Source organism: Cupressus sempervirens, chromosome 6, assembly GCF_028749045.1.
Source record: "Cupressus sempervirens isolate cs-2001-9-10 chromosome 6, ASM2874904v1, whole genome shotgun sequence".
Taxonomy (NCBI): Eukaryota; Viridiplantae; Streptophyta; class Pinopsida; order Cupressales; family Cupressaceae; genus Cupressus; species Cupressus sempervirens.
Window position 1 is genome coordinate 367,921,111 of NC_143123.1, and position 26,329 is coordinate 367,947,439.

Sequence of the window (26,329 nt, forward strand, 5' to 3'; positions counted from 1 at the left end):
AATTAATATTATAGGAATGAAATTGATATTAATATTAATCTAATAATATACATTTATGTTATTAACTAAATCATTTATGGTCTAAGATTGTTTAAATTAATAACATGATAATACTGCATATAAAGATATGCACACATAGATTTCACATTTAATACTTATAAATTTAAATAACAATTTATATTAACATGTATATTTTTACTTTATTTCTAAACACATCCTTATGACCCAAACTAAACAGGAGAAATTGATGGAATTAAATCATATGGCTAAAGAATATGTGTTTTCTTATATTCTATTTATAGTCTTTTGATATTTATTTTCGTGATGGTTTTCTTTGTGAGTTGTATAGTTGACCAAGTTAGCATGTGCACCAGAGACGTTTTTGAGATTTCTTTTATAATTATTTGATTGGATTTCATGATGTATTTTATGATTCAAATTGAGATTTATTTTATGAGATATCTTCTGATAAACATTTATGAGAACTTGGGTTTTCAAAACCAATGTTGTTTTTGGATTGCCTATTAAGGAACCAAATTCGATGAATATTACTTATCTAGTATGGGACACAATTGTGGTTTGTGATTTTTGGGAAGGTAGTCTAGGTGCAAGTCTATGAGAGTGGCTTACAATGGGAGTCAGAGCCCAAAGTGATTGCCAAGGTAACTCATTGTAAGTTATGTAATAAGCTCCAATCTAGTAATTAATATTTGAGAAACATGCTAAAAAGATAAGTTAGAGATAATGCCTCACCCGTGCCTTGAGCACTTATATAGCCTAAGGATGGCAATGAGATGATACCTAGTGAAAGGTATGACTAGATGGTCCTCATCTTCATGAGAGGATATTGTGGTTCCACATGGGTCATGTTGAGAGTTTGAGGTCCAAAGTGACCAGTCTAGGATAACTCAACACTTGAGAGTCTGGGATCTAATGAGAGACCAGTCTAGGGTAACTCAAGTAGTTTGACCATGTGATGATACACCCTAGCATGTAGCTTGAGTCTCCTCCACAGATTTTTTTTCCTTTAGTGGTGTTGTTAGTAGTGGTGTAGTTATTGGTGGTGTACTTATTGTTGGTGTTTACTGTCATTGATGGTGATTGGTGATTTGTGGTTGGTGTACTTTTGACATGTGGCTTTTGAATTAAGGTGTACATCTTTCATTGAATTTATCTTGATTTGATATGGTATTGCATTTGGTATCTAGATATTGACTTGGTTGTGAGATGTTGGTATTGGAATGAGTGTCCTTTCAATTTTTATTATCTCTTCTTCTTGAATAGTTTGTGTTACCCTTGAGGTATTTTTGGCTTCTAGGATTCATTTCCTAGAAAAAAAATTATGATTTATTAGTCATTTGTAGATCATTCATTATCTTCCTTGCATAGTGGGAGTGTAAGCTTGACTAGGTGGCTACACAGTCAAGAGGTAGTGTCTTCTTACCATTTGGGTCCCTCTCAATTTGACATAGATTTGATGTTCATGGATGCATTTGTACCATTATCATTCTTATTCTTATCTTAGATAATTCTATTCAATTTATACACGCACATTATCATGTATCTTGTATTTTGGTGTGCTCATATCTATTCTCGCATACCCTGTGACATCTAAAGTGGATGTTATTCATTGGATGTATTTTTATTGTATCATTTGTACTTATGCATTTTCTTATGAGACAATGTGTATGTTATTTCTTTATTATTCATGCATATGTATTGAAGGCTTAAACTAATTATTATAAACTTCTTAAACATGAATCAACGTGAAAGAACCCTTGAGGAATGAAAATTTTTATTTGTAATTGCTTATGTGTATTTGATGTGTATGTGTATATTGCTTCCATGTTGTTATCTTGTGCTATTTAAACTTGAAAATAAATAGTTCAATAAACATTGAATCATGTTAGGTTATTTCTCTTGCATTCCCAAGTGGGGCATCACATTTCAAATGTAAGGAAGTAGATTTTTTTACAGCGAGATGTTGTAATAGGAACATGAATGAAAAGCATGAAAAGAGACAACAAAAATTTAGATAGAATAGAGATTACAAGGATTACAAAGATAAAGAGAAGAATTCATGCTATATTGTTGAGGAAGAGAAAATTGAGTTAGATACTGACAATGACAAAGATGGAGTTGAGGTGGTGTATGTTGTTATTAAAGAAGACCCAAATGAGAAAAGGTATGAAGAAGGAAAATATGTGATTTCACATGTTAAAAAGAATGCTAATTGGATCATCAATAGTGGTTGCTCACATTATATGAGAGAAGAATTAGTAAGTTTGACAAATTTAAGGAATGTGATGGTGGAACTATTAAGCTAGGGAATGATCTTCCATGTCTAGTGAAAGGTAGAGGATCATTGATTCTTAATGATAAAAATACAATATGATGATACATATTAGGTGCCAAGTCTAAGATATAATCTATTGAGTGTTTTTTAGTTGAATATCAGAAGTCATAAGCTTGAATTTCATAACGAGAAAGTGAAAAGCATTGATGATGATGGAAATTTGGTTGGCACTAGCAAAAAAACTAAAGGTAATATATTCTAACTTGATCCTACAATTAATACTTGCTAATTTACAAAAGTTGAAGATGTATGGTTGTGGCACAAAAGGTTGTGTCATGTTAACTTTGAGAACATAGTTATGGTTAGTAGAAAGAAAAGAGTTAGAGGCTTACCAAATCTACATAAACTTGAGAATGGAATGTGTAAACAGTATCAACTCAATAAGATGACCAAGTAAAATACTTATTTCTAATGATATCTTAGAAATTTCGCATACTGATTTGTGTGGACCAATGAGAGTGGAAATTTATTATGGTGACATATATTTCATTTTATTTATTTATGAATATTCTAGGATGATGATTTTCATGTTTATGAAAGTTAAGTTGCATGCTTTTGATATGTTCAATTGGTACAAAACAAGAGTTGATAAGAAAACTAGTAAACAATTCAAATGTTTAAACTCTAGTAGAGGTGGTAAGTTTATGTCTATTGACTTTACTAACTTCTATGTTGAGAATGAAATTAAGAGACAGTTATCTACCTTGAGGAGACCAGAATGGAGTTTTTGAAAGAAGAAAAAGGTCTATTATTAATTATGCAAGGACACCAATGATTGAAAAATTGATTGCTAAAATGTTTTGGAGAGAAGCAGTTAGTACTGCAATCTATACTCTCAATCGAGTTCAACTAAAGAAAGGAACAAACAAGAAATGGTAAATTTGATTCTAAAGGTGATGAAGGTATTTTCCTTGGTTATTCCTCTAAGAACAAATCTTATAAATGTTTGAAAAAAACTACCAACACAATGATTGAAAGTGAGAATGTGAGAATTGACGGATTTGCAAAAAAATTACAATAAGTTTATCTATGTCTATGATGATACACCTGATCCAATACCTGGCATACAACATGTAATACTCAAACCATGGTATAAATCTACTAAGCATCAACGTGTTCTACTCAATGTTAAAATTAATGAGATAGAAATAATAAGTACATACAAATATATCCAATATCAACAAATAATAAAACACATAGAAGAGAACAAAAGACACAAAGATTTAGTGTGGTTCACCCAATCACTAGGCTACATCCACCAAAAAATGAGTCCAATATTTTTATTAACTAGTGATTACAACTTGATTAAAATCTCTAATCCCTTACAACTCAATATTACCACAAGAAGCTATTATTGTATTACAAACCATGAAATCCCTAACCCTAATCCATTTTATACAGGTTTTTTGATGCTTACAAAATTAGGGCTAGAATAATTACATGTTGGCCTACAAAATAATAGATGATAAAATAGGCCCAAAAAAATTATTAAGAATTATGGAGAGTGTACAATGCTTCCCTAATTAGTCACTACAAACTAGCAATCTCCTACTTGGGGACTAATCAAACTCCACACTAGAAAACACTCGAGCCATAGATAATACAACTAGAGCAGAATGAAGAACCCCAACCAAGTGGAGATAATGCTGAAGATTAGAGAATTAAACTTGTCCCAAAAAAATATGTGAGAAAGAACCAATCACCTGAACAAATCATTGGAGATAGAAGAGTTGGATTCATGACAAGAAGTAAGTTGAATAATCCTGCATGTTTAATTGCTAAATTTGAACAAAGAACTATGAAAGATGCACTTGTTAATGAAGATTGGATAAGTGTTATTAATGAAGAGATTGATCATATTAAGAAAAACAACACATTAACACTTGTACTAAGATCAGTTGATAAGGATGTGATTGTAACAAAGTGGATTTTCAGAAACAAACTGGATGAAAATGGTGAAGTTATGAGGAACAAGGCAAGATTGGTTTGCAAAGGATATGCTCAAGAAGAGGGAATTGACTATGGTGAGAATTTTCCCCTATTGCAAGATTGGAAGAGTTAGAACTTTTTTGGCTTATTCTACTTATAAGAGATTCAAAATGTATCAAATGCATGTTAAAACTACATTCTTGAATGGAATACAGATTATTAGAATAGGATGAAAGGCGCATGGTTTGCAAGTTGAAAAAATCTTTGTATGGATTGAAGAAAACACTAAGAGCATGGTGTCAAAGGTTACATTCATACTTGATTAAAATTGGATTTGCAAGAACTAGTGAAAACAATAATTTATACTTGAAGAGTGAAGGTGAGAACATGGTATTGATTACTAAAATATTTTTGGATGATATTATAATTGGTGGTAATGATTTTGTATGTAAATAATTGATTGATAAAACGAGAAAAGAGTTTGAAATGTCTATGTTTGGTGAGACCAAAATTATCATTGGCTTACATGTTCATCAAACAAAGAATGGTATATTTGTGACTCGATCTAAGTACATAAAGGATATCTTGAATTTTTTTGGCATGGATGAGTCAGGGCCAGTTGGTACACCTATGGTGATTGTATGCAAATTATTAAAAGAGGATACTAAAACTGAGGTAAATGAGACATTGTACAGATCAATGATTAGAAAGCTATAGTATGTTGTGCATAGTAGACCTGATATTGCACATGCCATTAGAATTATTGACGGGTTTTCCTCTAATCCTAAAGAAACACACAAGATTGTTATTAAGAGGATATTCAAATATCTAAAAGGGACTAAAGACTTTGGATTGTGGTACAAACAAGATTTAGTATGGTGGGTTTTGGGGTGAGTTTCAAGTAAAAGCTTCACAAATCAGCATATCACTTTACATTGAAAACAACAACATCATCATTTGGTCCAATAGAGACATAAGAAACAACTTCACTATGCAAGTCCTATGTAATGCTACTATGCTCATATTTTACTAGAAGAAAGAAGATAAGAAGCAATCGTGCTATTATTGTTGGGTTCAAATAAAATTCCAATTGTGTTGAAGAAGTATTAGAAATAAAAATATATAAATTGTGCTCTATATCACAAACACACATATCCATATCTAGTAGCAGATTGAACACAATAGTGCCAGTGAACAATTGGAAGCTTTATAAATACTTTAAAAATAAATTTTGGAATTACAAATAAAATTGTTTGAGCAATAAAAGTATTTGGTTTACTTTACAAATCTAATAAATCTGCACTCTTTTCCCTTTCCTTCAACATGCCTTTGATTGGTAAGCATTTTGAGGGAAATGGAAAGCCCTATGAACTAGTAAGTAATTATGTCCAAGTAGTTGTGTTGATTATTAGTAACATCCTTTTAAGCATTATCTATATCATGAAATTTTTTGTTTAGTGAGACTGTAATATAAATGCTTGGAAGCACCTTTGTGAGAAGAGAAGTTTAAAAATAATGTTATAATAAGGACTTCTAAATTGCCATGCATCTTCTTTTAAAATATCATCATATTTTTCTTGTATTGTCAATCTACACTTCAATAGTATCAAAACATCAAAAGAAATTTTATTTAGAAAAATGGGAAATATACTTGCATAAAGCCTTTGTCGAAGTATAAGCTACTATGTTGTAAACACTCCACTTATGTAGAGATTGCACAAATAGTAAGTAGAAAGGATGTTGGTGGCATATTATAAATGTTGTTGCACTTACAAACATAAACATATACAATTTGGAGCCATATATGTTAAAGGTACAGATGAACTTTAGTTTCTTTATATTGATTTTTTTAATATCTAGAAATTTTCTCTAGAGAACACATGCCAATATGTGTTTCCAGTTTCTCACTCATGTATACAAATATGCAAAAGAAAAAACCACCCGTAAGAAAATAAAAGCTATGTGTACAAAATCAATGTTATGTGTTGGAAACTTGAAAAGTGCCCCTTCCAATGCCTTCTAGCTGGTTTGACAAAATTCTTTACGAATTTTGGAAGGAAGCTAAGAAAAAGTAGTAGCACCAGTTCAAACATAGGGAAAGATAATGATGATGTCTAGTTTTTTCCTTGTTTTATAACATGATAATCACACCATGTCAACCTTTAAAAATAATTTAAATAAAATAAAAACCTCTTACCCCATTCTAACTGTGTACTTTGAAGCTGCCCAAGGTATTTCTATTGACATATCTAAATAAATCTGACTTGTAAAGCACATTCCCTACATTCATCTAGTGTAAAAAAAACCAAGATCTAAGGCTTAAGGTCAAAAAATGAGTCACATATAAAAACATATGAAATATCCCATATTCTTGAATCTTAATTATTGTAACCTACTGCTTATAAATTATTTGACCAAGAGCTTAGAAACATCCAAACTACAATTTTTTGAAATTCCTTATTCATAGAAACTCAAGCAATTAAATTTATTATCTCACATAAAAAGGTGTAGTACCCAAGAGAATTACCAAAGTATAGAACCTTTAAAAAAAAATTATCTCAGTATGAATTTCCTGACACAACAAACACAATTTCTGTATAATTAATGTGAACTTCTACAATAGATTAGAATAGGTAAAATGTGTTACAAATAGGGAATAGGGGAGGGGGGGTCGTTGAATCAGTATTCTACAAACTTTAGCCTAAAAATGGATATTGTTAATTATCTTGTAACTTGCATATGAAATTAAACTAATTATGTTGAATAATAAATATAAATATGCGATAAGAGAACTCATAACACCATATTTTGTTAACTAGGGAAGTTGTGGCCAAGAGAGAACCCTAATGGGCAGGGTAAGTGCAAGAAGTTGGATCTAACTTTTGGGCAAAATGCGGAAGTGTTTTTCTTGTTTTTGAAAGTTCTCATCAATTGATGTCAAAATTTGAGGCATTTAGAGATTGAACATAAAAAGAACTTTAAAAATAAAAATTGTAGTGCTCAAAATCTACTTTTTGAATATGTAATTTATTTGTGTACCCATTTGATAGATTTTGTTTTTGGTATGGATCTTCAAAAATCACTTTTTCAAAATGCTTGTTTCAGGACCATACCACACTTGTGTACGAACATCATAATTTGACACAAATAAATAAATTTTTATAAATCCTTTTAAAGAAAGTTACCTAACACACCAACAATTGATTAAAATATTTTTCCTTAATTAATTTTTATTATTAAATTTTAATTAGCTATAAAGGCAAATTTTAAAACCTCTAGTATACAAACACCATAATTTGATAAAAATTTAACTTTTTTCAAAAAAATTAAAAACTTTAAAAGAATTATATGTAGATTGATGACATATAAATTAATTTAAGAAAAATCATAAAATAAAAAAGATATCAAAGTTTTAGTGAACCTCGCTATTTTACATTTGAGTACCATTAGATTAAAAACTAATATAAAAATAGTAAATAAAATCATAATAGTATAAAATTTATATTTATGAACTTAGGGTAGTGAAAATTCTAATGGGTTTTTGTTTTGTAAAAAAATTGATCGGGAAGACCTTGAAAAAATTATGGCAAGGCTTGAATTTGTTAGTTTAATGCCTTAGCCAAATCTTGAGAGGTCAAGGCATAGGCTTGGTCTCATCAAACCTACCTCGAACTAAAATTTGAGGCAGTAGAAAAAAATCCCATCCCATGTTGTAAGAAACAAGCACCTATTTTGAAAAAGTAAAATTGATGTTTAAAAAGCATTTTAAATCCCCAAAAAAATTTGAAATTTTGATTTTTAAAAAAATGGGTACCCAATTTTTAAAACAATGGATGCCCCTTTTTTTGAAACAACAGGTGCCTATTTTTTGAAATTTAGATCAAGTATCCAAGCCTAATATGAGTGGCCATTTTTTTAAAATGGGTGCCCATTTCTTAAAGAGCATGATCTTAATGCACAAACTTCAGTGGTTTTGAGACCCAACTTCTTGCTTCTACCTGGGGATGATACCCACAAAATGATCTACTAATCAAAAGTATCTAGTTAAAGATATTAACCCTATTAGGATTCTATTACATTCATATAGTGTCTCAGTCCTTGATAGAGGACTTAAGCCTTGTTAGAAGCCTCAACCATGTTAAGAGTTGATAAATACAAATAAAAAATGTATGCAAGAAGAACCCACTGCCCAAACATGCAATATACAATGTAGTTCCTTGATATAAAAAAGATAGATACAAAAACCTCTTTAGTTGCTACTGATATCTTCAATATCTTCAATATCATTTAGTACTCATCATAATATTCATATTCCTCTTATCATACATTAGAATTTGCATCACATATAGTTCACATAGTCTTCCTTAGAAGCACACTTAACTTCACATTTCATCTTTTCTTTAAAACCTTTACAAATTACAAATCGGCCTTCAAGCTTTCACAGGATTTACAAAATATATTATTATAACTCACCAATGTAGGGTTAACATCTAGGAAGTCATCCCTAATTAATTACTTAATTATTTTGTAAACAAAATAATTCCTTAATCTATAATGATTTATTTCTAGTCATCCTCTATTCTATATGTTCTCTATTATGTTTGGTAAAATTGTTACAACTCTTTCTGTATTGACCATACTGACTTGCACTCATACATATGTCATTCCAACATTCTGTCCTTTCTGTACCTAACTATGCATGTGCCAATAATGTCCCTGTCAATTGTGCATATCAAAACTATACCTGTTCTGCTAGATAAACTTGTTGGAATAGATAGTCCACCAATATAACTTGAATAAGTTATCCAACTAATATCATAGTTAGCAACCTTATTAAACTTTAACCATATCAGCAATATAATCTAAAACCACAAAAAGATACTCATGCACAATAACATTATATATGTTAACTAAGGAAACCCTTGATTAGAGGGAAAATCTTTGTAGGGATGATACCCACAAGATGATGTACTAATATAGATATTCCTTGTTAAAGGATGAACCCTGTTAGGAGTCTATAATAACATTCAATACATATTAGTCCCTGTTAGGAGACTTTGAATCCATGTTAGGAGATTCCAACCATATCAGGAGTTGTGTCAACCCTATTAGGAGTTGTAGAAGATAAATGAACCCATTGTCCAAACAGCTTCAAGGACAAGACCAATGAACCCACTTTCCAAATGATCTTTGTATTATTCCTTGTAGAATAAAAGAAATGAATAGTAGTTCCTTCTTCTTTCTCTATTTTGTCAACCAAACTTATGCCCCTTCTGATCTTGTAATTAGATCACAAATCTCGCATCTAATAATCCCTTGGATCACTTACTCACATTTACCAAACACTCTAATCCTTTTCGAACTTTGCATTCAATACAATGATCACACACACTTACAAGCAAGGAAAAAATCTTTCCTTTATACTGTATCTTCAAAATAATTCCTTGAGTCATCCTTAAGGTTTTCCCAATTAATTATAAGAAGATAATTAATTAATTCATCATTATAATAACACTGTTGGCTCACAGTCTATACAACTTCTCACACGTGCGATATCAGGGCTTGCGCATTCACTGTTATCATCATCAGACTATCTTATGTCATTGGTTAACCACACATCTCCAAATTATATCTCTATTAGAAGAGATAATAAACACATCAAAAATTGCTTCTTAGGTACTCTGTCTCTGTACTGCTCTTTGTAAATCAAGCATATCTTCAGTACATCTTTGACTCAGATACTGTGCATTGAACCTTAACATCAAGACACCATATAGAACATGTCCATGAATGCACATCACCAGAAAATCAAAACATTTTTCGTACAACTAAGATCTATGTCTACTTCTTTGTTAGTCTTCACAGACTTATTGCTATATTGACATTAAAACAGAATCATGAATGTAACATGTCAATCATGTTAACAATCTCCCCAAGTGTTCTAGTAATGCTTAGGATACTCCTCCAAAGGAATACCATCATAATTCATGCTAACAAAACTAACTAATACTTAGACAATTTTCTAAGTATAGTTGTTGTATATTGACTTTACATTATGCTATCTTCATACAGGATGTATGTTTCCATAAATGACAACTACAACTTATCTACCTAGCCAAAATTCCAACAAAATGTTCCTTTACTAAGCTTGCAATAAAAAAAGAATTGGAACACTTACTCCAATAGTAAATTGAAATTCTAGATGATTAACAAAAACATATTGTTTTATGATCATGACTAAATCAATGCTAGACATCTCAGTAGTCATCTGTAGTTTGTAAATGTACATATACCTTCCAATTTAAAAAAATTGTGCTCACATTTATGTTTGTACCTTCATTGAAATTAGTTAATCTACAATGTCTACATTGGTGGACTAAATCACATGAATTTCATAATAGTTCAAATTATTAGAATCGTTATCAATATATGAACAATGCAGCTTACATATGACATTATATTGAATTTGTGTATGTTTTTTATTAGATAAATAGGTCTTACAGGGATCCTGAAACCCAATAGTTAAAACATATAAGGCTGATTATAAGCGTGAAAGCCTAGCTAAAAAAGTATAAGTTCAGAGGCTGATAATAAGCATAAAGCCTAGTCAAAAAGTAAAGTTCTGAGAAAAGACCAGGAAAAAAGATAAGTATTACCACAGCCTAAAGCCAGAACAAAAGCCAAAAGAAATAGAAAAACAAAAGAACACGCGAGAGTTATTCCTCATTCTTTCACTCCAGGTCTTGCATAACTTGAGTAGCCTCGAAGGCTAGTTGATTCTCCTCCACTTCCAGCTATTGTGTCCTTTGGTCATCCTGGTCCTGATCAGGAATGGTGTTGTCCTTTGTAGAGTTGTCCTCCATTCTGGCTTCTTCCCTATCTTTTCCTTCCTCATCATCCTGCATTTCTCTGTCTTTGATCCAGCATGTAAGAGAGATGATGTTGTTGTTAATGGAGCTTAACAAAGAGAACATTTGATTCGCAAGGTTGTGATTGTAGTTCTCTAGGTTGTGTATCCTTCTTTCTGCCAGACTGAGTCTGTCAGCCGAATCCATCCTCCTATTAGCATCCATCCCATTCCTTGTTGCCTCAATATGTCTCACCTATTCTTTGACCTCCTCCAGCTCATGGAAAAGCCATTTGATTGATCTAAAATTATCAATCAAACTGTTATGAGCATTATTCAAGAGGTTCATCCCTGTCTCCCTGGCTCTATCCGAAATAGCCACTATCGCTGGGTCAATGAGTTCTTCTAGCCACAGTTCATCTTGATTTTCTATGAGGATTTGGGGATTCATGGCCTCCCTGAAGATGCCCATCTTCGAAGTCCTAACATTATATATTTAGATGTTAGCAGTTAGCAGTTAGCAATTAGCTTTTACATATATCCTTGTCTCCCTGAATTTATATGTTAGTAGTTAGCTTTTACATATATTTAGATGCACATAAAATATGTTGTCAAGCAAATATAAGCATCAAGTACTTCTCTTCAATAGAAACAAAGAGGAAAGTTATGGAAATATTAACCAACATCTAACTTTCTCCAAAAAAAAACCCCTTTTAGAACTTACGAAAAATATCAATGGTGATTCAACATGCAATGAAGATTGATTGCCTTTATAATATCTCACACCATACTCTACAATAGTATTCACAAAAATCTCTTAATTCTTAAAAGTAAGTTGCATCACTGATTGTTATAATACCGTGTCATCGTCATCCATCTATTCTTCATGTATAGTTACTTGTGAATAGATGTTAATTGGTTCATTCTTTCTTGTGTTAATGGTTTTGATGCTTGGTCCATTTCCATTACTTGACTTGCAAACTGTGTGATAACCAAAAATTAGACTCCGACATTATACTACCTCAAAAAGATCTATGTTAGATATTTTGATGCTAATTAAGTCACATTTTCCCTACTTGTGAACCATCTCTTAGTTTAGGTTCAATGTCATATTTGATATTAACCATCATAATAGTGTCACCGCTTCCTTGGGATGAAGACCAAGCCTAACAAATTTTATTACTATAGTTACAACTTACCATGTTTAGAAATATAGATTTGAATGAGAGTACCAAACAAATGTGGATTGGAACCACAAAGGAAAATGCACCCACAACCATCAATGTGCATGCCTGTGTGGTTTGTGACAATAATAAATGAGAGAAGGCATTTGAGATAGTTTGACCAATTTAACAAAAAAAAAATTGTATAAATGGATAGCTCATATCTAAGGGAACCCTATTAATATAATCAAACCATTCCAAAAATTTCAACATGAACATGCAAGTGACTCTTGAAAATGCATTGAAAATCAATCACTCTTATTAGCAATTAAAAACTTGGTGACTACCATAGCAGCCAACCAATTCCATTGTATTCAAATATTTGCAACATCATAGAAAATCGATAGATTGTCAAAAAATACAAGCAAACTTTAAAGAAAGAAATGAAATAGAAATTTAAACATTCACATCTTCAAAACCCAAAAGATTCTTTGTCTTGCTGACAAAACACAAAACACTTACCCAACCACATTCAATGTATCACAACCTTACAAGCCCATCACCAACCAATAGAGTGGATAAGTTTGAAAACATATAATTCTTTTCAATGTGCAATCCAAATAAAAAAACTAATTTTCTTGCAAGTTTCCATACTCTACTGATTCTACCACATTATTGACCCCAAAAAACTTATAGATTTAGAAAACAAAATAAAAACCCTAAATGTAAATAAATCTATAGCCAAAATTTATGATAGATACAATACAAGGTAACTCCATCCTTTATAATGGTGCATTGAAATCAATGACAAAAAATTCTAAAATAAGATGGAATCTACAACTAAAAGTAGTGAGATCAATAATGTTATTCGAACACAAGTGAACATACTGACATCTCTATGAAATGGAAAGCCTCTTGATATTATTCAAACCTACTTCCCTATTGTCCCTCTCTCCTCTATAAATCAGCTTTTGCAAAACAATATTTTTTCCCTAATCCTACTTGAATAAACAACAAACCCCAAAACAAAATAAATTATAAACAATTGGTTTACAAAGCAAGAGTTTTTAGCAAATTTTTGGGAAGTGCATTTTCCATCATAAGATAAATGCATAAAAACTAGAGAAGATTTGGGACAAGTTGTATTAATGGAGGATAAATGTCTCCAGAGAAGTTGTATTAATGGTCCATAAATGCCCATGCTTTTTGGAGGCAGTGATTATGTCATTTAAGTTTTTTCTTAACTAAATTTGTGAAAAAAAAAATTGCATTGTTATTTTCTATAGCAGCCAATAATAACATAAATAAATAGACTTTATGTAGAGGATAATAATAAATTGGAAGAAAATTGGGACCGCTCTGCAACTCGACCGCCTTTTGCCGCTCCTTTTCAAATTTTGAAACTAGTCTCATGGTAGGCCCTAAGCCTCCTGACCCTCCACCAAATGGTGTTATCCCTGCACATGGATTTGGAGGTTTTGACTGATAGGTGTGGGGCCATTGATCTGGAGATGAAGACAATCTCTGGCCCTACTCCCTTGGGAGATGGAAAACCTGTTGGTGCTCCTATGGAAGGCAAAAAAAAGATGACGATTGGGAACCCAGTTGGGTGGAAGAATGCACTAGTGGGTACCAATGTGGCTAGAGATTCAATGGAGGATCCCAAGATTTCACATAATGCTAATGGGCTGGCAATCTCCCTTCTAGATACTTTGGTGGATAGTGTTACTTGTGGCCTCAAACTATGTGTGGTTGGTAGATTTGTTGCCTTTAGAGCCATGATAGAGATGGTCTGAAAGTGGGTAGGCCAAAAATGGAAGATTAAGGGAAGTGTTGGTATTTCTGCAATGCCTAGCGGCCTTATTTGTTTCAAATTCACTATAGAGGAGGATATCAATATAATGCTTTCAGGAACTTGGTATTATGGAAAGCATTTCTTTGCCTTGAGAAGGTGGCACCTAGGCTTTGATGCTAGCATAGAGCTCAACAAGCTAGCTCCTATCTAGGTATGACTACTTGGACTACCACTTGAATTCTGGGATGAGAAGATTCTAAGGTGGATAGGGAATTCCTTTAGTCATTTTGTTACTATGGACACAGTGAGATTACAAAAATCCAGACTAGTGTATGCCAGATTCAATGTGAATGTTGCATTGAACTGAGCTCTCTAGACTGTGGTCACTCTAAAAATTAAAAGGGGAGAGAAATACCAACCTATAGAATATGAGAACATGGGACTGTTTTGTTAGAAGTGTGGACAATTCGAGCATGTCATAGTGGACTGTAAAGCTCAACTGCAGAAGGAGAAACAAAAGGAAGGATCCCCAAGAATTATGAAAGAAACTATAGGGGAATCCTTAGAAGCTTCATAGGTAGAGGAAGCTATTGTTGGTACTCGAATCCCAGAGGCTAATAGGGTGTAGGATACCCCTATCATAGGGTTTGAGGGGCTAAGTTAACCCAAAGTGGGGGAAGCTTTAGATGAAAAGAAGGAAATGGAAGAGTATCCATTTAAACAAGAGATAGAGGAATTAATAAGGTCACCTTTGAGGGGGGCTTAGGAAGGTGAGTTGGTGGAGGAAGGAAAAATAGTGGTACACCACTCCCTACCTGGTACTCCATCTAGTCTAAGTAGCAAGGGATCATAGGGACAAAAGTCTCTAGACTCTGATACCTATGAGAGGTTATGCACCCCTCTAAGAATTATGAAGGCCTCTCTAACTAAGATAGCAACAAAAGTGATGGAAAGTTTACATAAAATGGAAGCTAAAAAAGAACTAAGCTCTACTTCCCCATAGGATAGTGATAATGAGGAATGAGAAGTTCAGAAAAGGAAGAAAAGTGGGCGGGAAAACTAGATGTAGGGACATGTGGTATAATTGGAAGACCAAGTAGTAGAATAACTAGGACAAAACAAGTAGCAAGGGACGTGGCCAGTGGTAAGAAACTTACACTGGAGACTGTAACAAGAGGTAAGAAATAAAATTTCTTTCTTGGAACTTAAGGGGGCTAAATAACCCCCAGAAACAATATGCTTTAAAGTAGTGTATATTCTAGGAAAAGGTCAACTATGTGTTAATCCAAGAAACAAAAATGTCTAGTTCAAATTTTAGTAGACTAGTGGGTCAAATTTAGCCAGGGGCTACCTTCATGCATGCTAATGCTAATAGAGCCTCAAGGGGTATTGCTACCACATGGAACCTATGTTCTATGACTGCATTTGAGTTGTGGAAAGACAAAAATTTCCTAATAATTGAGTTCCAAACTAGTAATGAAAGATGGGGGCTTATCAATATCTATGCTTCTAATAATAAGATAGGGAGAAAAGAAACCTATGGAAAGATGGAAAGGATAATGGATACTATGAAGGAAAAATAGATGATGTGTATGGGAGATTTTAATACCCCCCTCTACCACTTAGAAAAGTTAAGTGGAAATAGAGATTGCCCTGAAAGTTTGCAAGACCTTCATGATTTTATGGGGAAAATAGATTTAATAGATGTGGACTTGAGAGGAAACCCATTCACCTGGACTAATAACAAAAAAGGAAGTGATCTTATTCAAGTAAATCTGGATAGACTGATGGTGACAAGGAACTGGAATCAGCTAAGTGATTCCTTTCTAGAAAATCTCCCAAGAACTACTTCTGACCATTCCCCCTTAATCTTCCATTGGGAGGATGGTATAAAAGGAGGTCTGAAACCTTTCAGGTATGAAATAATGTGGGAATCCCACCCAGAATTCAAAGATCATATCCAAGAATAGTGGAACATAAGGATAAATGGTACTGCAATGTACAAACTAACTCAAAAATTAGATAATATAAGGAGAAATGATAAGGGTTGGGCTAAGAGTTCCTTTGGTGATTTGTTCAAAGTTAAAAGAGAAGTGGAAGAGAAACTTAAAAAATTGTAGGGGGTTATTGCTAAGGATAATAATTTGGAAGAATCTACACAAGAAGAAGAAGAAGAGTACAGAAAAAAATGGAAGGACATCATTTTGAGAGAGGAAATATTTTAGAAGAAAAGATTGAGAGTTCAATGGTTAACTGAAGGTGACAGGAACACTACCTTTTTCCACAAGTTAGCCTTGAACCATAAAAGAAGTAACATGATCAAAATGTTGGAAGGTGAAGGGGGAAGGAAATATAAAGACCAAGAGGAGATGGGAAGACATACTGTGGAGTACTATTGTTAACATCATAATGTTTTTGACACTTGAGTGCCAACACACTTAATCATATTCCACATTAGATGCCGAGTACATCATGCATGCTGAGTGAAGTTTAGATGCCGAGTGAAGTTCAAATGTCGAGTGAAGTTTAGATGCTGAGTGAAGTTCAGATACCGAGTGAAGATCAGATACCGAGTGAAGAACAAGTGTCAAGTAACATAAAGTACCGAGTAATACAATTTTGTTAAGGTGCCGAGCTATCCAGGAAACATCATGTGCCGAGTATCAGAAATACTTCAGGAGCCGAGTAATTCAGTAGATCAGCATAAAAGTTTGTAATTGCACAAACTATGATGCAAACAGTTTTTACAGCTGACATAAGGTAAATTTCGAAAGATTTAATGATAAGATCGAATCTTTTATTTTTCCTATGTAATTTGCATGCAGCCAATAAGAAAAATGCTAAAGGCATGCAACCAATCAACAAAAGATAAGTATTGAGTGGAAAATGAAGATTGAATATGGATCGTAGATTCATACCTAACCCTAAATCTTCAAATGTCTTTATAAGGAAGACGAAACTTCATTGTAAAATGAAAAGAGAGATAAGAGGTATGAGAAGATATACAAGGGTTCGCAAGGAATTCTATTTTCAGAAGTGAGGATTATCAAATCACAAAAGGATCCAGATCAGAGAAAGTAGAACAAGTGCCTGCAATCAGAAATCAAGGATTGTAATCAGTCAGGTTTATTGTACCTAATACTTTCTAGCAATTGTATTAGAATAAAAATCCTATGGTGATAGGTTAGCTTAATAGTTGTTTCGATAAATCCTTTAACTAGGTGATAAAATCCTTTAATAGGGTAACACTTCATGTTAAGTGTTTGAAAGCCTCTAACCAGGTCACTATTGACACAGTGTAAAGCCTTTAACAGGGCAGGCCTTTAACAGGACAAACCATCAGAAGTGGTTGAACAATATTGTTGCAGTAATTTTTGTGGGTATCATCCCCACCCTAGTTTTACCTTCTTATTCCTGGAGGGTTTTTGGGTTACCAAATTCCAGTGTTAAGTGTTATTGATGCATGTGTCTGGTTTCATGATTATTTGATATACTTACATGCATGCAATTTACTTTCAGTTAAAAGTTTTATTGGCTAAAGTATGATACTTATGATTCACCCCCCCTCTCATAAGTACTCTTTCCATATTTGAATATTCCAACATTTCAATGCTTATAAAAAGGAAAATAGAATAGGAAATCAGGTCATAAGAAGAAGTTTGATAAAAACGATCCCACAAGTGCTAGGAGAAGCTGAAAATAATAGCATTTTAGGAAATATGACAGAGGAGGAAGTGAAACGAGTACTGTTTTCTATGAAAGCTTACAACACGCTAGGACCTGATGGTTTCCCCCAAACATTTTTTCAGCATTTCTGGGAGGTTATTAAAAATGAGCTAATTTGGACAACCAGAGATTTCTTTAAAACGGGGAAGATGCTAAAAAGGATAAATAAGACTTTTATTACTCTGGTCCCTAAGACTCCGACACCCAAGAGTCTCCTTGACTTCAGACCCATAGGTCTTTGCAACATAGTCTATAAGGTTTTTGCCAAGGTAATGGTCAATGGGATTAAGCCTTTCCTAGAGAAGATTATAGGAACACCACAAAAGGGGTTTGTGTTGGGATGAAAAATCCTAAATGTTGTGATAAGCACTCATGAGATCATACATTCTATGGAGAAAAATAAAATACCTGGTATGGCCTTCACATTGGATATCTCTAAGGCATATGATAAGGTAAGCTGGGATTTTCTTTATGATGTTCTTGAAAGAGTGGGGTTTAACAAAAAGGTCATAAACCTCATTAGGATGATGGTGAGTACTATCCAATATGTAGTTCTTCTAAACGATTCTCCTTGGGGTAATTTTGAAGTGGGGAGAGGATTAAGGCAAGGGGACTCACTATCTCCCTACCTCTTCATTATGGTGGCAAAGGTGTTGGGGAGATCATTTACCAAATTGGTAAAATACGTGCTATTTTAAAGGCATTAAACCTGTCACCGCTGCTGAAACTGAAGTGTTACAACAATTCATTGATGACACTTTTCTTTTTGGAGAATCCTCTATAATGGAAGTCGGAGCACAGAAGAATATCCTTAGAAACTATTAAGACAACTCTGGTCAATAAATAAATTACTCTAAAAGTAAACTTTATTTTTTTAAATTTGATGCTTTTATGCAGAGGAAGATTAGGAACATTTTAGGTTGTTAGTTGGCTAACCTCCCAGATACTTACCTTGGTTTACCTTTAACCACCAAGGAGGTAACAAATAACTTTTGGAATACCATTGTTGAAAAAATCCATAAGAAGTTGGTAGGATGGAAAGTGAAAATACTCAGTAATCCAAGGAAACTACAACTACTCTCTGTGGCTCTCGAGAACATCCTAATTTACTTTCTATCCCTTTTTAAAACAAAACAAAACAAAACATGGTGGATAGAATTGAGATAATATAGAAAAAATTTCTTTGGTCAGGAATGGAGGAAAAGAACAAGTTAAATCTTGTCAATTGGGAGGATGTTGGCAAACCAAAGGAGAAGGGTGGTTTGGGCATGAGAAGATTCAGGGACTTGAATAAAGCCCTTCTTGCCAAAATTGGATAAAGGCTAGGAGAAAAAAACACAGATTGGAGCAAGATCACGAAAGCTAAATACCTATCTAACTCCCTATTTACTCATAATCTTTTTAATAATGACCTCTTGGGAGGATCCAAGATTTGGATGAATATTATCAAAAGTAGAGGAATACTTAGGGAAGGGATGAGATGGATTATGAGCAATGGATAGAACATTAGGTTCTGGGAGGATAATTGGACTAGGGGGAAACCACTGGCTTACAACATACTTAGAAGACTAATGGAAACATTGAAGGCAGAGGTGGGGCTAAGAGCGGTGGATTATATTGACTCTAGAAGGAAGTGGAAGAAATTACGAAAAGATATTTGTCCTCTGGAAGATATTCGACTACTTAAAGAACTTGAAGAGTCGATGGAAGCTCAAAGGTTCCCACTTCTAATATAGGAAGATAAAGTTGTGTGGGATATAACTTCTAGTGGCCATTTTATTGTCAAATCTGCTTACAAACTTCTCTTTTTTAAGGACCTTTGTCCCACAACATGGCGTAAAGTTTGGATTAGCAATCTTCTACCCAAAATCAACTTCTTTTGATGGATTGTTTAACATGGTAAAATATTATCATTGGACAATCTGAAAAAAAGGGGTTTCCTTATCACAAACAAATATTATCTCTGTAAAGAAAAAGAGGAGAGTATCTCTCATCTATTCCTTGAATGCCCATATACCCTAAAGATTTGGTCACTGGTGTGGGAAAAATTTGGACTGTGTTGGGTGCTAAAGGAAAATTTGAGTCAATTTGTTGAAAACTAGGATTGTTCCTTTTATCACCCCAAGCTGATGGAGAATTGTTCCACCACACATTTGCTGGCACATATGGAAGGAAAGAAACAATAGAATCTTTAGGGAAGAGGAAAGGCCTGTGGAGGTCGTTATGAGAATTATGGAGAAATTGCTAAAGGAAAATATAATGATTACCAAATGTAAGACACTAAAGGAAGAACTAAGATGGAAAGAATACCAAATAGCGAAAGATGGAGTATCCATTAGAACTTTAATCACTTTGATAACTCTAAGGCAATAAAGAGACAACAGACAAGATGGAAACCACCAACAATAAATCAGCTTAAATTAAACTTTGATGGTGCTACAAGAGAGGGTGTTGGGGAAGCAGGTGGAGTGCTGAGGAATGGAAATGGTCAAGCACTGCTAGTCTATTATGGGAAAATTGGTGAAGGAAGTAATAATATGGCTGAAGCAATGGCTCTACTCCGGGGTCTACAATTGATTAATGATATGCAAATAAAGGAAATAACTATAGAAGATGATTCTAAATTAATAATTGATATGACAAAGGGAGTCTCTTAGCTAGGTTGGAATATTCAAAACATTATCATAGATATTAGACATATCCTAAGTGGGATGGAAAAGTCTAGTTACAAAACATATACAAGGAAGGTAATATGGTGGCAGATGCTGTTGCTACCATGGGGTTTGAGTTAAAAGAAATGACATGTTGGAGAATCATGGATATCCTAAAGGAGGAAATTAAGGCCCTGATTTGCAAGGAAAGGGGATTGACCAAAAATTGAGCATGGCTAAACAAATAAGGATCAATGCAAAATTTGGCAGTATCATCTCTAGGAAGGCAAAGTTTGTTAAAATTAAGAAGAAGTACAAAGGAAAGATGATGAGACAACTTCATACGTGTTTGATGATAAATAGATGCAATTTGAGGAAAGAGTTGTTTCACAATTATGGTAACACAATGCAAAACTTTAAACACTTTCTTTTTAAGATTACGAAAAAAATCATTATGGATACTGTCAGGGATTTTAGGGATGTTAAAGTTATGAAGAAAAGTACGCACAAATCCCATAATGAAAAGGTATGGGATTTCGAAGCACATCGGAACCATGCTTGTAGGATGATTAAAGATCCTAGAGATGTTATTTTAAACCCCACAATGTTGTTATTGTTTAACAATATCCCTATTGTCAACAAGCTAGAGGGTAAGAAGGCTTAGATGCAAATTACTGAGATTGGGGGGTTAGGGATCAACAGAGAAGAAATGGGTGGTGATTTGAATCGATTAGATCCAACAAAAATAGAAGATTTTAATGAGAGGATGACAACCTGGTTCATGCTAAAAGAAGGGCTTTATTCCTTATATGTAGGCAATGGTGGGTTATGATGAAAATTGTGCTCTTTAGTTTGTGAATGGGTGGAATGACTGAAGAGTTACCATAAATGGTATCTCATTCCAAGTAAACGACGAGGTTATCACTATGGCCACTGGTTTGTCCCTAAAGGGGAAAAAATGGAAGAAGGTTACGAAAACAATGGCCGAGGCCAACATGAATTGCTTTTTTTTTATAATGAAGAATTTATTCGATATAGGGGAGGCTTCCAAAGGGATAAGATGCCAGCTCCTTGGGATGATGTATGTCTGATGATCATGAAGTACCTCACACTCGAAGGCAAGTTTGGAGTCTATTATTATTATCAATTTCCTCTCCTTAACCATTTTAGAAATAGAGATTTTATTTCTATTTTGTTCTTTCTGTTAGATTCCCTTGAGGACATGATTAGCAATGTTAGGGAGAAGAGGAGTAAGGGTAATAATTTCACTATCATTCACCAGGGTCTAATTTTTAAAATTTACCTGTTTCATCTTACCCTCTGTCCCACTAGGGTCATTGTTGTTGATAATCAATGCCACTAATAGAATTCCCCTACGAGTACCAACACTAGAACTAGAATCCACGTGCCACACCCTTCCCCTAGTAAGGATAATAAGAAAAAGAAAAACCTAGACCTGGTACTTGAATAGAAGGCTAGTAAAAAAATCAAAATTGAAAAGCTAGTGGAGGTGGATCTTAGGGATTCAGAGGAGGAGGAGGGAGGAAATTCTAGGAGAAGATCAGGAAAGCTAGCCAAGTCACAAGTAAGGTATAAACAAAAGGCCAATAAATTTAGGGTTGAGGAGGCAGAGGAGGAGAATTTTAAGAACAATGGGAGAGAGTTGGAGCAGGAGAAACATTCTGACTCCAAGAGAGAAAAGGCGAAAAAGTGAAAACTTTGTTGATAACACCCAGGTGTCTTCTAGCACTGTCAAAACCACTGGGACTACTCGTGTGTTGGCTAGTTTAACCTTGTAGCCTATCATCTTTTGTGAGGACGACAATAAAGTGGATACCTCTCCTATCACTATCTCCTCTTCGGCTAAGGAAAAAACCAATGTTTTTGCTAAGCCCCAAGTTTTGCAAGATGAGAACCAACCATTGGCAAAGATTAAGGAGGCGTCTAAGAATGTGGAAAAAAGAAACAAGGAGAAGGAGGAGGAATAGAACGAGAAGAATGCATAGATGGAGAAAAGGGTCAATTTTTTAGAGGATGGGTTTTACTCCTCCTTTAAATTTGCCTTGAAGGTTACCCATGCTGCTGGAACTACCCTCCAATTATTGGCATAGGAGAAGGACGAGGCGGGGCTGGACATGGAGGACACCAAATTCTTGTATAAGTTTCTTGTTGAGGATTGGGCTAGGGTGCTTCTTGCTAGGAAAGGTAAAAATAGGGATGAGAAATAATGTGGAGGTCTCTAGGGGTTTTTAGCCCTAGTTTGTTTATATGTTTTTGTAGTTGTTTTGTTTGTTGGTTTACAACTTATTCTCAGACTTGGGTTGGCTTGTTTATGCCAACAGTTATTATGTTTTGAACAATCATAGTATGTTTAGTACTATAGTTTTTAGAATTAGTATAGATGATACTCTGGTAGTTGTGAATAATCGTGTCTTATTTTATTGTTATTAGTTGTTGTTCTGTGTAGTAGTGGTTGTTGTCTACTTGTTTCTGTTGGCGGTGTGTTAGTTGCCAGCTTTTTGGTTGTAAGGGCCGACCCCCTTATTTTGATTGCTTTTTATTTCAAAAACATAAATAAATAGTACTATTTAATTTTTAAAAATATATTTAAATTATGAAATAATATACATATATCTTTCAAAAATTATGTAATGTAATTGGTTGAATCTAATTATTTTGGTTACTCAATGAATCCAAACTAAAAAAATGTCCACTTTACAAGAAATAACCTTTTTGATTCATTGAAATTTTAATGTGAAATAACCTTTACAAGAAATAACCTTTTAAATTAAAAAAGGAAAATAAAAATAAAATAATTCATTACATGTTCGCTCTTTTTGATGCGGAGAATCTGAATCGCTCGCTTCAGAATGTCCACATGGACTGCCATGCCACGTCAATGACAGTTGCGAGAGTGGGAACGGATTCGAAGAAATGTCCAGAAGGTGCTAGACACCTCTGCATTCTTCCATTTCGGCCTCGCGTCTCATATTTAAATGCCCATCTTCCCCTCTCTCATCATCGCTTAATCTCTGCAATTTCATCCTGATTATAACTCGAAAGCACTTCTGAGCTTTGTTCTCTCGGCTGCCATTTTACGGATCCGGTAGGTTTTCGCCCCTTCCTTTGCCAATGCCATAGACTTGTATTTTCTCTGGATTTTATGATGAATTTACTATCATTTGTGTTTTCTCTCGATTTTATGATGAATTCACTCTCATTTTGATGATCTTGAAGAAAGGAAGATGAATTTTGAAGATGGAATTTGACTGAATTGCAGATCTTTAAGGCGTGAGAAGTGAGAATAGATGGATCCCCTGTTGAGCACCGTTCATCAGTTGGTGGGTGTTCCGGATGAAATGGAGAAGCTGCTGAACAACCCTACACGTACTTATGTCCGGGACACCAAGGCGATGGCTTCCACTCCTGTTGACGTGAAGGAGTACCCTAACTCTTATGTCTTCATCATCGACATGCCAGGCCTCAATAACAAGGACATCAAGGTATTTTACATTTTCCATTTCCAAATCTTCAAAACCCTAGTTTTCTGCATCTGTGCGGTAGAAGAAGGGTTCTGAAAATCCCTTGAATTTGGGACTGAGAAAGCGGTTTTTTTGCAGGTTCAGGTGGAGGATGAAAATATTCTGACAATTAGCGGCGAGCGGAAGAGGGAGGAGGAGCAGGATGTGAAATACATTCGAATGGAGCGCAGGGTGGGTAAATTTATGCGCAAGTTTACACTGCCAGACGACTCTAACATGGAGGCCATTTCTGCTACCTGTCATGATGGAGTGCTGAGTGTGACTGTTCCCAAGCTTCCTCCGCCCGAGCCCAAGAAACCTAAGACAATTGAAGTTAATATTGCCTAAATGCCTTGATTTCCCCTCTCTGCGCTGAATAACAGCAATATATATGAATAATATGCCTCTGTTTTGGATCATATGCGAATCTGATCCTTTTGATTTGCTCATGTTTTCTAGTTTTTGAGAACGCTGTTTGTTAATGAGAGGTGTAAGTTTTTGCCAATGTTCTGTAATTGAAATGTTTTGGGTACGATTTCAGATAAATCGGACTCGGTTTCAAGAGAGGGTGAATTTGGTCTGTTAACGCACTTGCCTAAATGTAGTCTGTTAGTGCAGTTCTCTTTCTCCAACTATTCTGTAATTGAAATGATTTTGGTGTAATTCGAGAGAAGCAGTACTCTTTAATGTGAAATTTTACTTTTTTTTTTGTTTATGATTCCACTTTGTTATCCTGCAAATGTCATGCGATTAATTTATTTTTATGCAATTCAACCAGATTCCGAAAGTTCTTCGAGTGTTGTGTAATTGAAGTACTGTTAAATACCAATTCTACTGAGTTTTGGTCCGTCACTGCGTATCGTCTTTCTGCAAATGTTCTGTCCTGCACATGATCTGTAATCGAAATTTTCTCTCAATTCAGAAACATACGAACTATTCTTATCGAGAGGCAAAAATTGAAGTCCGAAATGTTTGTTACAATGCATCAAAATCTGACAGTAGAGTGTTGGGTATTAGCAATATGAGGAAATTTTAATAGTTAAAGGTGGAGTGCTGCAAATGCTCTGTAATTTCAAAAGCTAGGTTTCGTTCCATTTCCTTGCGTTGTCCTGCAAATGTTCCGCAATTGAAAATTTCGTTTTGAAATTGTCGTTCTGATATTATCGTCTTTCAATCTAAGCGAACTATTTTGTTTTGGCAAATGTGGTCGGAGCCACAAACTATATATTGAAATAGCTAGTTTGATAATTTCATTTTTTTCTTGAAATACAAAAGAAATAAGCAAAGAAAAGCAGCCCACAAAAGATTTTCCCTGCGACAACACAGACTTAGCTAGTTTGATAATTTCATTTTTTTCTTGAAATACAAAAGAAATAAGCAAAGAAAAGCAGCCCACAAAAGATTTTCCCTGCGACAACACAGACTTAGCTAGTTTGATAATTTCATTTTTTTCTTCAAATACAAAAGAAATAAGCAAAGAAAAGCAGCCCACAAAAGATTTTCCCTGCGACAACACAGACTTAGCTAGTTTGATAATTTCATTTTTTTCTTCAAATACAAAAGAAATAAGCAAAGAAAAACAGCCCACAAAAGATTTTCCCTGCGACAACACAGACTACAAAGGGCTGCAATAGGAGATATTAATTAGAATCTTTGATAAAAAGTTCTTGGATGAGAATTAAGATTCGGATGTGAAGCTGAATTGATATCATTGCAATTGGAGACATTAATTAGAATCCTTGATAAAATGTTCTAGAACAGAAAAGGCAGATTGAATAATTGGATGAGAATTAAGATTCGGATGTGAAGCTGAGGCAACAAACTCTACATGTTGATTATTACATCCCATATTTGCTAAATAGTCGGCCACAAAATTACCTTCCCTGTATATGTGAGATATCTGATACTTTTAATTATAATCATTGAGTCATCCTCAATATGAACTGAATGAAAACTATTTTTTCTTGATAGTATTAAGCCAGCTAGTAAAGCGTGTGCCTCTACCATATTATTTGTTTCTAGAGATAAAGGTTGAGATTGAATTGCTAAAACCCTTCCACATGCAAGCTCCACTTTTGATTGATCTTTAAATCTTTTGAATAACTTTATTTGATTTATAGGAAAACTTGAGTTGAGAGGGATATTTCCGGGATAAAAGGGGTGCTTTTTAATGCCATATGAATTATATAAATAGTTGTCGTATTTTCGGCGTTTGATTAGTTTTGGTATATTTCTAATCCTAGGGGAGAATTTACAATTTACATTGTAAATGACTCTTTGAATTAAAAATTTAGATAGTCTTTGCACAAACCGAAAAAAAAAAACAAAAAAAAGTTGAGTG

General features: G+C 34.0%; 1 protein-coding gene across 1 annotated transcript; it reads left to right on the plus strand.

The window, feature by feature from the left end:
- The first annotated feature begins 23,436 nt into the window (after positions 1-23,436).
- Positions 23,437-24,703, plus strand: LOC149552611 (17.1 kDa class II heat shock protein-like). The gene is made up of 3 exons (XM_089788203.1): positions 23,437-23,573; positions 23,748-23,970; positions 24,088-24,703. The coding sequence occupies exons 2-3, from the start codon at positions 23,776-23,778 to the stop codon at positions 24,334-24,336; spliced, it is 444 nt and encodes a 147-aa protein (XP_089644329.1). The 5' UTR covers positions 23,437-23,573; positions 23,748-23,775; the 3' UTR covers positions 24,337-24,703.
- Positions 24,704-26,329: the final 1,626 nt, after the last annotated feature.

Excerpts from the sequence above, each read along its gene's own strand:
- LOC149552611 (XM_089788203.1), top strand. The coding sequence starts at position 23,776 with ATGGATCCCCTGTTGAGCACCGTTCATCAGTTGGTGGGTGTTCCGGAT. Across the intron at positions 23,971-24,087 it reads TCAATAACAAGGACATCAAG|GTTCAGGTGGAGGATGAAAA; the intron begins GTATTTTACATT and ends GTTTTTTTGCAG.